The sequence below is a fragment of the Rhincodon typus genome, chromosome 9 (genome assembly GCF_021869965.1).
Source record: "Rhincodon typus isolate 14 chromosome 9, sRhiTyp1.1, whole genome shotgun sequence".
NCBI classification, from domain to species: domain Eukaryota; kingdom Metazoa; phylum Chordata; class Chondrichthyes; order Orectolobiformes; family Rhincodontidae; genus Rhincodon; species Rhincodon typus.
In genome coordinates, this window is record NC_063340.1 from 75,251,887 (window position 1) to 75,266,358 (window position 14,472).

Here is a 14,472-nt window from a genome sequence, read left to right on the forward strand (position 1 = left end):
TGTTCTTCAACTTGCTCACAATGCTGTCTTTGAAGAACAAAGCTTTGTCTTACGTCTCTGAAGGTGAGTTCCACTCCAACAGCTACAAACTAGCTACAACATAATGGCAATTTTCCAATGACTAAGATGTTGCTACCTACAGAATAGATATTAACATTTTCAATGTGCTGTCTAGAACATCAGTTATGTGCAACAGTCATTAAAAAGATGAATTTAAATTGGTCTTTAAACAAAACATGATAAAAATAAAATGGCTCCTGTGTGTTTGGAGCATGAGACATGTTGTTCATGACTCTTGATATGTGCTAATTATAAAACACTCTTTCAAATAATGTGCTTTAAAATGTTCTGCATGAACCTCTTTAGGACTGTAATACAATTTCTTTAATGTAAGATAAATTGAAGAGCGATTCTTCACCAGGGACACCTACTTGTCAGGGTGTGATTTATGTTATTGTTCGTCCCATTTTCCATATTTATTGTTCCTGATGTTGAAGTTGGGAAAGGTTTCTTGGCTTGAGCAGCAAAGGTATTGAAACAGTATTGCCATCTGTTTGCTCATTTATCTATACATCTGCTTTCAGCTGTTGATTTCTTAAGTTAATTCTTTGCAATTCCCGAGTCTGTTCCTTCGATACTAGCAATTGATTTTTAAAATGAAATCTTTCAAAGACTTCAGGATGGTAGAACAGCCTCCTATCCAACTTTATATTTGTAAAAGTATAGGTATACTTGAAAAAATGTTTTGTGCACATGAATGTCTCAAATTCTAATTAAAGATCAAATTTAATATTTTAAACATAAAAAGTTACACAGATATTGCATTACACACCACAGGTACAATTTTCCCCTCCCTAGAGGTGGTGGGAAATTGAAATAATTGGTTAAGTTGACCCTGGCGAAAGAATCACCCCCTTCTCACAACCTCAGCATTACACTTCCGAGTGAGAAGGCCAATGGTCGACCTTCTTGACCCACCATCAATTAAGGCACTTAATTATCAAGTAATGGAAAGATCAAGTCACTGAAAGGTCACAGCTTGCCAACTCCCTCATTCTTGACAGGAAAGAGGTATGAACAAGGAAGAAAGAACTGCAGATGCTGGAAATGTGAAACAAAAACGGAATTTGTTGGAGAAATTTAGCAGGTCTGGCAGCATCTGTGGAGAGAGAAACAGATTTAAGATTTTGGGTCCAGTGACCCTCCTTCAGAACTGATTGTAGCTAGGAAAAAGTGGTTTATATACAGAAAGTGGAGTTGTGATGAAAGCAACCCGAGTGATGACAAGACCTGGACTGTGGAAGTGGGCAAAAGACATGGTACAAGGTGCTCAGGCCCTAAAATTGTTGAACACAGTATTGACTCCTGAAGGCTGCGGGGTCCCCAATCAGAAATTGAGACGCTGTTCTTCTGGCTTGTGCTGAGCTTTGCTGGAGCACGACAGCAGGCACGAGACAGAAATGTTGGCCAGGAGCACTATGTTGAAATGGCAGGTGACCACAAGTTCAGGGTTATTTTTGCAGATAGAGCATAGGTGTTTCACAGAGTGGTCACCCAGTCTGCGTTTCATCCCTCCAATGTGGAGGAGACCACATTTGTGAGCAGCAATGCTTCTATCTCCATGGATGCTGCCAGACCTACTGAGTTTCTCTAGCAGTTTCTGCTTTCAAGGCTGAAACATGGCTCATTTCCCAAATGGAGAAACCAATGTGAGGCCAAACTAACCACAGACAGGTTGGGGTGGGGTGGGAGTTGTGTAAAGAGAGGTGTAGGAGTAAGGTGATGGCATCGAAAAACCACACTTCTGCCCTTAACTTCAAACCTCCTTCACCCAGACATTCCACCCACCCCACAAGAAGAATCTAAAATTACTCACTTTCTCACTGCTGGATTCCCCGAAGAATGATCTTTAACCAGTGGTCTTTCAGACCCTGGAGCTGCCTGCCAATATTTTAGGAACACCAGTGTTAAGGCCTTCAATAGGCCAAGAAATCCAGTCACCTGCTGCCTATCAATTCTTTATAAACTAGTTGGCACACGATAGGTCAAGACTTCTTGTGGGATGGCATATTAGTAACCATCTAAAGTGTTTGTACCCCCTGCCCCCATGAAATTACACGAAAGTCATCTTCTTAAAATTCAAAGAAATTCACTGTTTGTAGACTGGAATGGCAACTTAATTTCCCAAAATTGCAACAACTGATCTACAATCATAACCTGAGAACAATTTCTATCTAAATTTTTAAAATCTGCTTTTTGTAAGCTTCTAAGCTTTTATGAATTGTTTTGATCCTTTCTACTACTATTATCAATTGCATGTGGAAACAAAATGTGGAGGTGCCGGTATTGGACTGTAGTGGACAAGGTCTAAAATCACACGACACCAGGTTATAGTCCAACAGATTTATTTGAAAACACTAGCTTTCGGAGCTCTGCTGCTTCCTCAGTATAGTGTGGAAGAAGAGGTACACTGACACAGAATTTATAAGCAGAAAGGTAACAACCCTAAAAATGGTTCGCTGACAGCCTCCTGTTGAATCTTTAATCAGCTGGAAAGGAGACATAGGCCTCTATTGATTAAAATGCAAATCCCAGAATTTATTTCGAGTCATTGCCCTGAGGTAATTAAAGGTTTTATCAGTGTATATAAGAGTTGACTTCTCAGGTTAGACAATGCATTTTAGGTGTGAGGCTTTGTTTAGAATCTGTGTTTTAACCTGGAGTCAGGCTGGTTTTATGTTTTTGAACCAAATAGAATGTATCTGCAAATACACAATCATCTTGAATGAAATCGTTCACACATTAGATTTATGTGTCTGAGTGCGTGTGCGTGAGTGCCTTTTTCTGTGGGTTTTGTCGTGCTACAGGTGACCCCATCACACTCTCTACACACACACATGCACAGACAGCCCACTCTCGCACTCTGTCTTGCACGCGCACATAGATATAAATCTATGGGGTGAATTATTTCATCCAAGATGCTTGTGTATTTGCAGATACATTCTATTTGGTTCAAAAAAATAAAACCAGCATGACTCCAGGTTAAAACACAGATTCTAAACAAAGCCTCACACCTAAAATGCATTGTCCGACCTGAGATGCCACCTCTTCTATACACTAATAAAACCTTTAATTATCTCAGGGCAATGACTCAAGAAATTCTGGTATTTGCGTATCCTTTCTAACTGATTCAAGATTCAACAGGAGGTGGTCAGCGAGCCATTTTTAGGGTTGTTACCTTTCTGCTTATAAATTCTGTGTCAGTATACCTCATCTTCCACACTACATCTCAGGAAGGAGCAGAGCTCAGAAAGCTAATGTTTTCAGATAAATGAGTTGAACAATAACCTAGTGTTGAGATTTTTGGCCATGTGGAAACAAGAAGTCAGAAGTACATATTTATCATATTTAGAAATGCTACATGGATATTATTTTCCCATTTTGCTGAGAGTCTGATCTCTGCCATACTGCTGTTGGAAGAGGCAGGTGCAAGCCTGTCGTGAAAATCATCACCCAGCTACACTGGTATGCTTCTTGGCAAATTATATTGATAACAAGTTCACTAAGGGAACTGGAGAAAAAAAAGTTGTGTGGACATGCAAGGTAAAATAAATTTAAAAGTAATCAGGATATTCAGTGTTTTGAATTATATCAGTCGATTATTTTTCACTAAAGACTGCAGTTTTACAGGTAAGAAATCCTACTTTGCTGTAAAATTCTATAATATTCTCAGTTATAGGTACTGTAAACCACTAACGTTCAACACAAATTTAATTTCAGCATTTCTGGCAAAAGTCACATTTTGCCAAAGCATTTTGTCTTGCACTTAGCAAGTCATTTGACAAGTCTACACATTTAAGGGAACAACATTTATACTGCATGAGTGCTGATTGGTTGACCAGTGGACTCTGATTGGCAGAGGCATCGCCATGGAGAATGCATCCATCAATGATGATTGACTGCTACGTTCCCTTTAATTTTTCCAACTGCTGCAGGGACCTTTGAGCTCTGTGCATGCCAGTTGCTGGAGAAACCAGAATTGAATGCGTCCACATTAATCAGCTGGTACAGTCCTTCAGAGCTGTACAGCTTGGCAGGACCGTAGATTGACCATTAAAACCAGGCTCTAATTAAATTTTAAACCAGCTGGGTTGACTGTGATTGGTCAAGACATGGCCCTGAGAAATTAACCAGCAGGTGGTTGTCACTTATTTTGTTGTATTGAAACAGACGCTGTGAATATATGTTTCTGTTTGCAAAGAACAGAACTCTCTATTAATATATGTAGCTTCCACTGCACGTGTGCCACATTATGAGCCCAACTGATAATCCAGAATTGATTATCAGTGTAATTCTTCACACATTTCAGGTTATCCAGCAAATATTATCCAATTGCAGAATCACATCTAATGTTGGACACTGTTGCACATTTTGAGAGTTCGGGCTGATTGGGTACCGACAGCACCTTGCTTATTGCAAACAGGATATGATGTTTGATACAATATTCCAGTCTTTGGGGCTGGCAGCCTACACACCTGTCATCATACCAGCATTGTAATTTGTATGTACATTTCTCATTTTTGTGATTTTTGGCTTGACAGTAACATCCTGTTAATGGTACATGTCACCCAAGTTTCCTTGCATGTCATAATGGTCTGCATTTTACACTCAAATTCACATTTGAAATAGAAAAGTCAAGTGAGCTCCCTTTCCTCAATATCCTAGTAGAAAAATTGGCCAGCAGATTCTCTTCTTTTGTCTATCACAGACCTTTGTTCACTGGTTAGTTTGCATGTTGAAATTCCTGTAGTCCACACGCTATGCAGTTGGCCTTATCAGTAAACTCATAAATTGGGCCCAAGCCATTTGTTCACTGTGCAAACATGATGCTGAAATAGGCTGCATCAGAGCTATCCTGTGGGACGATAGGGACCCTGATCAGATCATTTTCCAAAGTATGTCATACAAACTCATAGAAGGTCCTAAGGTAGTCACTCTTGATCCTGAAAAGTACCCAGTCCATGTCATATTATCCTGGAAGGGTAAGGTATCTCAAAAGTGTGAGCAGCATTATACAGCTAGCTGTTTCACACTGCTCTTGTGCACTGTCAACCAAGTGTGTTCACCACTAATAGGACACTGCTGTCAACCCAGAAGGATGCTATGCCTTTCACAGAAATTAATAATGTGGTTTGTGAATGTGAGTCACCGTGATGCCAGATAGAGATCCCTTCAGCTGTTTGCAACAAGCAAAATGCTGAATGTGCCTAATCAGCTTGTGCCTGCAGAACTCGTAATACAGTGTTTAATGTTAGATGTGACTCTGCAATTACCTGACATTTGTTGGGTAACCTGAACATGTGAAGAATTACACTGACAACTAGTTCAGGATTGTCAGTCGGATTCGCAGTGTGGTGCATATTATTGTAGTGGAAACTAATTGTATTGATGCACAGAATCCTGTTCTTTGTTGACAAATACTTCAAAAGACATAGGAAAGCTGCCTGGTGCCCATTCACTCCTCAAGGCATGACTGAATTTTGTTGGGCTTGCATGTAGAGAGTTGGTTAGCTTGATTAATTTTTTTTTTAGTGAATACAAATCCTATTTGTGATTTTGCTGCCACCTGAAGACAGACTGACTCGAGATCTCTCCTGTGATTAGGTGGGCCCAGCTGTTACAGACTGCATTAGTTATGACTCCTGTCAAACCAGGTCGCATGCTAGTGGATTTGTACAGTTCCTTCTTGCCTCAACATCTTTACTAAATATGGCATCACTTAAGTATAACCTCTAGTTGTTAACAGTTTACATTTACCATTTGGGCATTCTTGATCTTGCTGGACAGCATCTTGGGACTAATTAGATCAAGTTAGAGAAAAATTAGGAAAATACTCATTAGTCTTTGGTTAAACTCTCTGAAGACATGTTCAATAAACATGCTAAGATTTAGTTACTGTTATAACTTATTTCAAAACTTAATGGTCTTAATTTTAATATTTGTTATAATTTTCAAAATCTTTTAATATGAATTGGGTGGCACAAGGGTTAGTAGAGGGAAATAGTTCACAGCTGCAGAGGTGCTGCTGGATTAACAACAAATGAAAATATTGCCGTCTTCAGTCTCTCCCGTTGGAAGATGCCTTTTTTAAACAATTCTTCATCAATATTTAAACATGAAAATGACAGCTACCATGAGAGCAATTACAGGCTTTCTTAAATAGAGTTGTTCAAGAGTGTAAGCAAGTCACAACAGTAATTTGAAATCAAAATCAGTTTGTCATAAACTATTAAGCATGCTCCGATAACTCTGCCTTTCAGTTAATCAGTTTGGATGAAGAGATTTTTTGCTTCATGATAGGCATCAGGTTTACAAAACAGAATGCAATATCCTCATATCAAAACAGAGAATTTTGAAAGTACTCAGCAGGTCAGGCAGTATCTGTGGAGAAAGAAACAGAGTTGGTGTTTTCAAGTTGATGCATTTTCTGTTTTTATTTCAGGTTTCCAGCATCCCCAGTATTTTGCTTTTGTTCTGACATTCTGATACTAAATTTAATGTGTAGCTTTTTGAGTTATTTCACAAAATCACAAGTGTTATGAAGCAGAAAGAAGCCATTTGGCCCATTGTGTTGGCATCAGTACCTACTGTCAATCTTCTGCTTGATTGGATATGGCTGTTTGAGGGTAAAGCCACATTGGACATGTGGGACTATTTCAAACAGCAGTTGATAAGAGTTCAGGAGTGGCATGTTCCTGTGAGATTGAAGGATAGGCATAGCAAGTTACGTGAACCTTGAATGACTAGGGAATGTTATGACTTTCTTCAAAAAGGAGGCAGCATTTGTGAGGTCTAGGAGGATGGGGAACTGACAGAGCCCTTGAAGTATATAAGGAAAGCAGGAAAGAAATTAAAGAAATGGAAGGGCTAAAAGGGGTCATGAAAAGTCATTAGCATACAGGATTAAGGAGAATCTCAAGGCTTTTTAAATGTATATTGAAAGCAACAGGGTAGCCAGGGAAAGGGTTGGCCCACTTGAGGACAAAGGAGGGAATGTATTTGTGGAGCTAGAAGAAGTAAGTGAAGTCTTAAATGAATACTTTGTTTCAGTATTCGTCAAAAAGAAGGAATTGGTGGAGGATAATCTCGGGGAAGGGAATGTCGAATTTCGAAGCCAAGTTGTTACTAAAAAGGAAGAGATGTTGTGCATCTTAAAAAGTATTAAGATAGATAAGTCCCCAGGTCCTGATGGGACCCTGAAGGGAGGCAAGAGAACAAATTGCTGGAGCATTGACAGACATCTTTGTATCCTCTTTGGCCACAGGTGAGATCCCAGAGGACTAGAGAATAGCTAATGTTGTCCCATTATTTAAAAAGGGTAACAGGGATAATCTAGGAAACTACAGGTTTGTGAGCCTCACATCAGTGGTAGGGAATTTATTGGAAAAGATCCTTGGGGACAAGATCTATAAGCATTTAGAAGCAGTGGGCTGATGAGCGGTAAACAGCATGGTTTTGTGCAGGAGAGGTTATGCCTCACTAACTTGATAGAGTTTTTTGAGGAGGTGATGAAGGTGATTGAGGGAAGAGATGTTGTCTACATGGACTTTGCCCTTTGACAAGATCCCTCATGGCAGACTGGTGCAAAAGGTGGAGTTATATGTTATCAGGAATGAGCTGGCAAGATGGATACAGGAAGGATGCTTTTTGGAATGAAGGACTATAACTAGTGGTGTTCTTCAGGGATCAGTGCTGGGTCCTATGCTGTTTGTGATCTACATAAATGATTTGAGGAAAATGTAGCTGGTCTAGTTAGTAATTTTGCGACAGTACAAAGATTGGTGGAGTTGTGGATAATGAGGAGGATTGGCAGAGGATGCAGAAGGATGTAGATCAGTTGGAGGCATGGGCAGAAAAATAGTAAGTGGAATTTAATCTGGACAAAAGTGCGGTGATGCATTTTGGAAGGTTAAGTACGGGTGGAAATTATACAGTGAATGGCGAAACCCTTAGGAGTATTGATATGCAGAGGGATCTGGGTGTGCAGGTCCACAGATCACTGAAGGCTGGCAGATAAGGTAGTAAAAGAGGCCTATGGCATGCTTGCCTTCATTGGAAAGAGTATTGAGTACAAGGATAGGCAAGTTACGCTGCAGCTTTATAGAACTTCAGTTAGGCTACTCTTGGGATATTGCGTATAGTTCTGGTCACCACATTACCTGAAGCATGTGGTTGCTTTGGAGAGGGTACAGAAAAGTTCTACCAGGATGGTGCCTTGTATGGGGGATTCCAACTACAAAGGAAGGTTGCATAGACTGGAGATAACAAGATGTAGAGCTGGATGAACACAGCAGGCTAAGCAGCATCAGAGGACCCTTCTTCAGATCTAGGCCCGAAACATCAGCTTTCCTGCTCCTCTGATGCTGCTTGGCCTGCTGTGTTTATCCAACTCTACACCTTTTTATCTCAGATTCTGCAGCATCTGCAGTTCCTACTATCTCTTGCATAGACTGGATTTGTTTTCAGTGGAACGCAGGAGGTTGAGGGATGACCCTAAAGAAGTTTACAAGATTGTGAATGGTATGGAGGGTGGAAAGTATGAGGCCTTCACTCCGGGCGGTTGCGTCAATTACAAGGGTACACAGGTTCAAAGTGCAAGGGGAGAAAGTTTAAAAGAGATGTGCAAGGCACGCTTTTCAGAGTCATGAGTGCCTGGAATGCGCTGCCAGAGGAGGTGGTCGAAGCAGACACAATAGCAGCATTCAAGAAGCACCTGAATGAATACATGAATAGGAAGGGAATAGAGGGATACAGATCCTGTAAGTGAAGACATTTTACCCTTCCATATTTAACCTGTGTTGGTGCAGGCTTGGCGGGCCGAAGGGCCTGTTCCTGCGCTGTATGATTCTTTAGATAGATAGTAGGAACTGCCAATGCTGGAGAATCTGAGATAACAAGGTGCAGAGCTGGATGAACACAGCAGGCCGAGCAGGAAAGCTGACATCCCAGATGTCCTCGTTTTTCAAGGACCGCAACTTCCCCTCCGCAGTGGTCGAAAACGCCCTCGACCGTGTCTCTTGTATTTCCCTCAACTCATCCCTCACACCCCCTACCTGCAATAACAACCAAAACAGAATCCCCCTCGTCCTCACGTACCACCCCACCAACCTCCGAATCCAACGCATCATCCTCAGACACTTCCACCATCTGCAATCTGACCCCACTACCAAAGACATTTTTCCCTCCCCACCCTAATCTGCTTTCCGGAGGGACCACTCTCTCCGTGACTCCCTTGTCCGCTCCATACTCTCCACCAGCCCCACCACCCCTGGCACTTTTCCCTGCAACCGCAACAAGTGCTACACTTGCCCCTACACCTCCCCCTTCACCTCCATCCCTAGCCCTAAGAAGACCTTCCACATCAAACAGATGTTCACCTGCACATCTGCTAATGTGGTATACTGTATCCACTGTTCCCGTTGTGGCCTCCTCTATATCGGGGAAACCAAGCAGAGGCTTGGGGACCGCTTTGTGGAACACCTACGCTCAGTTCGCAACAAACAACTACACCTCCCAGTCGCGAACCATTTCAACTCCCCCTCCCACTCCTTGGACGACATGTCCATCCTGGGCCTCCTGCATTGCCACAATGGTGCCACCCGAAGGCTGCAGGAACAGCACCTCATATTTCGGCTTGGGAACCCTGCAGCCCAAGGGTATCGATGTGGACTTCACAAGCTTCAAAATCTCCCCTCCCCTGACCGCATCCCAAAACCAGCCCAGCTCGTCCCTGCCTCCCTAACCATTCCTCCCACCTATCCCCTCCTCCCACCTCAAGCCCCACCCCCATCTCCTATCCACTAACCTCATCCCGCCTCCTTGACTGTCTGTCCTCCCTGGACCAACCTATCCCCTCCCTAACTCCCCACCTACATTCACCTTTACTGGCTCCATCCCCGCCTCTTTGACCTGTCTGTCTCCTCTCCACCTATCTTCTCCTTTATCCATCTTCTATCCGCCTCCCCCTCTCTCCCTATTTATTTCAGAATCCCCTTCCCCTCCCCCATTTCTGAAGAAGGGTCTCGACCCGTCAGCTTTCCTGCTCCTCTGATGCTGCTTGGCCTGCTGTCTTCATCCAGCTCTACACCTTGTTATCTCTGTATTATTCTTTGTTCTTTTTCCCCATAACCGTGCATCTTATTTCTATCCAAATCGACCAATGCTTTCTTGAATGCCTCAATTATTTTGCCAATTTTCTCTTGGATGGTCACTTCTGAAGCTGAGGAGCAAGCATTCTCCAGTGCTTCACCCAGATGAATACTCTTCAGATTTTATCTGAGGACACTCAGGACATTAGTGCTTGCAATCTATAAATGTACTTATTTGAAAACACACATTATTTGGAAATCACATTGTCTACATTACCTTCGGTTTGCCACTTGAGCACCCATTCTACCAACCTTTGAACGTCCTTTCAAAGTTCTACAGTAACCTTATCGTAGTAAACAAAGATTGTATTGTCTGCAACTCTTGAAATTATACCCTGTACTCCAAGTTGTAAGTTTTCAAAATATATATCAGGAATAATACCGATTCCTGGGGACCGCCACGCCACAAATCTTCCTTCGTTACAACCTCTATTTCCAATCACTTTTTCTTTGAATATTAATTCATGGAATGCAGGTGTCACAGGCTCTGCTAAGGTTAATTGCCCATTCATAATAGCCCCTTGATCTGAGTGGCTCGCTGGGGACAATAAAGTGTCAGTTATTTGTACACAAGATTGTGCCTAATGGATTTACACTGTTCCCCCTTGCCTCAGCATCTTTTCTATAGTACAGCATCAGTTATATGCAACCTTGAGTTGCTCCCAACTGATGTTAACCATTTGGATGTTCATGAACTTGATAGGTGGCAACTTGGGACAAATTGGACCAAGTGAGGGAAGTTTCATTCCCTAAATTAGTGAATCAGATGGTTTTTATTCCACAAGAATCAAGCACTGTCACCATCTACCGTGATGGGATTTGAACCCATGTCTCCATTGAGAGCATTGGCCTGGGGTTCTAGCCCAGTGACTTTGTCACTCTCTCTCACTTGGTCAGATACATTTTTAAATGCCTGTGGAAGACCATGTACATCACATTAACAGCATTATCCTCATCAAATCATTCTGTTACTTCATCAAAAACTTCAAGCAAGTTATGCAGGTGCAGTAGGTGTTGAAGAAAGCAAATGGTATATTGGCCTTCATAAACAGAGGGTTGTCTTGCTGCAATTGTATAGGAACTTGATGAGACTGCACCTGAAGTATTTTGTGCACTTTAGGTCTCTTATCTGTGGAAGGATATTCTGGCTATGTAGAGAATACAGAAAAGGTTTAGACTGATTCCTGGACTGACGCATCATAGAATCCCTCCAGTACAGAAAGAGGCCATTTGACCGATCAAGTCTCCAACAACCCTCTGAAGAGAATCCATCCCAATACCCGACTCTATCCCCATAACCTGCATTTACCATGGTTAATCCACCTAGCCTGCACATCCCTGGACACCACAGGATGATATAGCATGACCAATCTACCTAATGTGCACATCTTTAAGAGTGAGACAGGAAACTGGAACATCCGGTGGAAACCCACACGCACACATGGAGAACATGTGCACTCCACACAGAGTCACCCAAGGCTGGAATTGAACTTGGGTCCCTGGTGCTGTGAGGCAGCAGTGCTAACCACTGAGCCACAGTGCTGTCCAAATTTGTTACGTATCATTTCAGTATTGTACTGCATTGTACCTTTGTTTAACCTCAGTGACAGCATTGTGTAATTGAGTCACAATGGAGTCATCAGCTATGATTGCAGATAGTAGCCCTTATTTCCTAATAGCGAACTCATAAGATATTCAGCCCCTGAAATGAGCAGAAACTGAAAATTCTCAAACATACAGACAACATGGCAGCTTCCAAGTGCAGACTTTTAAGAAGGTGTATCACTAATCCCAGATGACTGTTCGTTGATAGTGATTTCCTATTGTTTAAAAAAAGTGAACATTTTCAACTGTTTGAAGGTTTTCCAATGTGATGATTCCACATTGAAGAATGACAAGATATTGTGCTGTGCCAAGCAATAGAGGAAAAAATAGCACTCTCATAGACTGTGTTCTCATATGGTAAAGTGCTAAGGATAGGTAGCCTGTGTGGCTTGATTGTAGGTGCAGTTATGATGCCAGTCAGACAAGCCTTAAGTCATCCACATTACGATAGTGTTCTCAAAGCAACATGTCTGTATGTCTGTACCTGGGGGAAGTCAGGCATGTTGGCAAAAAATACTGCCTGAGTTGCAGCATTGACCTCAGCACAAGGACATGAGATGAAGCAATGGATCTGTCACAATTGCATCAGTAGCAGCCTTGATACATTTATGGTTTGAGGATTGAGAGATTCCACCAGTTCCCAGTAGATCCTTGGAAGCAACTAATTGCATAAAAATTCAGTGCAGTTGTCACCTTGACAGCCAGTGGGAAAGGAAGACCACTAGTGATATAAAACCATATAACCTTAATATTGAAGTTAATGTTCAAAGCAGATTAGAAAAATTGCCACAGAAAGGTGCCTTTTTGAAGGATAAGATGTTCCTACAGTTGTTCCTGTAGGTGTACCATTGCTCTTTATCATTTTTGAGTACAATTTAAACTACAGAGCTCAAAGTAATATTTAGTATTTTGTTTTTAGTCACACACCGGTTAACAAGTAAATGATTAACTTGCATAATTTTAATAGTTTAAAAGGTACTTACATCCCTAAAGACCACCAAGCCATAGGCCACCATTTGTGCTCAGGAATTGACCCAGTTCTCTGAAGGTATCCTGGGACATCCTCAGTCTGCAGCAGCACTGCACCTCACTTATCTAGAGGCAAGGGCACAGAGAACTATAACTTCTGGGCCTCCTGCACCACCTCCTGAGGGGGCCGTCAGCTGCAACTTCTGTGATAGCTGTTGAGAAGGATTTAACCTCAAATGGCATGGGGATGGAAACCTGAATAGGGAGAAACAAGATAGAAACAAAAGACAGTAAGGTAAGAAGCAAAAATGGAAGGCAGTAAAAGTAAGGATGAGAAACAAATGAGGCTGTAGTGCAAAATAAAGCTAAGATGACTAACAAGGTTAAAAAGACAAGTCAAAAGGTTTTGTGTCTTTATTCATGGAGCCTTCACAGTAAAGTGAATAAATTAGACAAGCAAATAGGCATAAACAGTTGTGATGAGGCATGACTGCAAAGTGATTCAGGATGAGAACTGAATATCCAGGGAATTCATTGTTTCAGAAGGACAGGCAAAAAGGAAAATATGATGGGGTAGCATTGTTCATAAAGGTGTAAACCAATGCAATACTTAGAAAGGATATTTGCTCAGAAAATCATGCTGTTGAATCTGTATGAGTGGAGATGAGAGACACCAAGGGGTGTTGTTGGGGGGCTATCTGTGGGCCCCTACTCAGTAGGGAGTAGTGGAGATATAAGGGAAGACATTAAACAAGAATTCAGAGATGACTACAATAAAGGTACATGTGTAATCGTGGGTGACTTTCATTTATTTATAATTGGACAAATCAAACTAACTACAAATGTGATACTATTGTTAATGAGGGAGCAAGCGTTAAACCATGAAACAACAGCCAGTCAGTCTAACCTCCGTGATGGGAAACTATTGGAAGCAATTCTGAGGGACACAATTAATCTGCACTTAAAGAAGCATTTGGAATGGTAAGGGCCAGGAGAAGACAGATGGGACTAGTTTAGTTTAGAATTATGTTCGGCATGAACTGGTTGGACCAAAGGGTCTGTTTCTGTGCTGTATGACTCTATAACAGTCAGCATTGTTTTGTTAAGGGGAGAGCATGTCTGACCAACTTGAATGTAGATGAGGGTAATGCATTTGACACAGTCTATCGAACTTCAGCAAGGCTTTTGATAAAGTCCCACATGAAAGACTGATAGCAAAGGTAAGATCTTATGGGATCCAAGGAAATTTGCCAGTTAGATCCAGAATTAGCTGAGTGGCAGGAAGTAGAAGGTGATGGTCAAGGGGTGTTTTTGTGACTTGAAGCCTGTGTCCAGTGGGGTCTGCAGGAAATCCATGTTGGAGCCTTTGCTGTTTATGTTGTATTTAAATAATTAGGCTTGAATATACAAGTATTGATATGAAAATTGGTGGGGTAGTAAAAAGTGTGGATTATAGGAGGATATTGAGAAACTTGTCAGATGGGCTAATCAGTGGCAAATGGAATTCAATACACCTTAGTGTGAGGTTATGCACTTTGGCAGGACAAGCAAGGCGAGGGAGGACATGATGAATGGTAGGACCCTGGAAAGCACTGAGGATCAGAGGGAGCTTTGTGTACATGTCCACTAGACCCGAAAGGCAGCAGGACAGGTAGATAAAATGGTTAAGAAGGCATATGGGAATACTTGC

The 14,472-nt window shown here is 41.7% G+C and overlaps 1 protein-coding gene across 3 annotated transcripts in view; it reads left to right on the top strand.

Moving 5' to 3' along the window:
• Nucleotides 1-6: 6 nt before the first annotated feature.
• slc30a6 (solute carrier family 30 member 6) overlaps nt 7-14,472 on the top strand; it is a 75,895-nt gene continuing 61,429 nt past the window's right edge. For all 3 annotated transcript variants that reach the window (XM_048601068.1, XM_048601067.1, XM_048601069.1), the window contains exon 1: nt 7-63. In XM_048601068.1, coding sequence (XP_048457025.1) covers nt 21-63 — 43 coding nt within the window. In that variant the 5' untranslated portion in view covers nt 7-20. The remainder of the gene's footprint in view (nt 64-14,472) is intronic.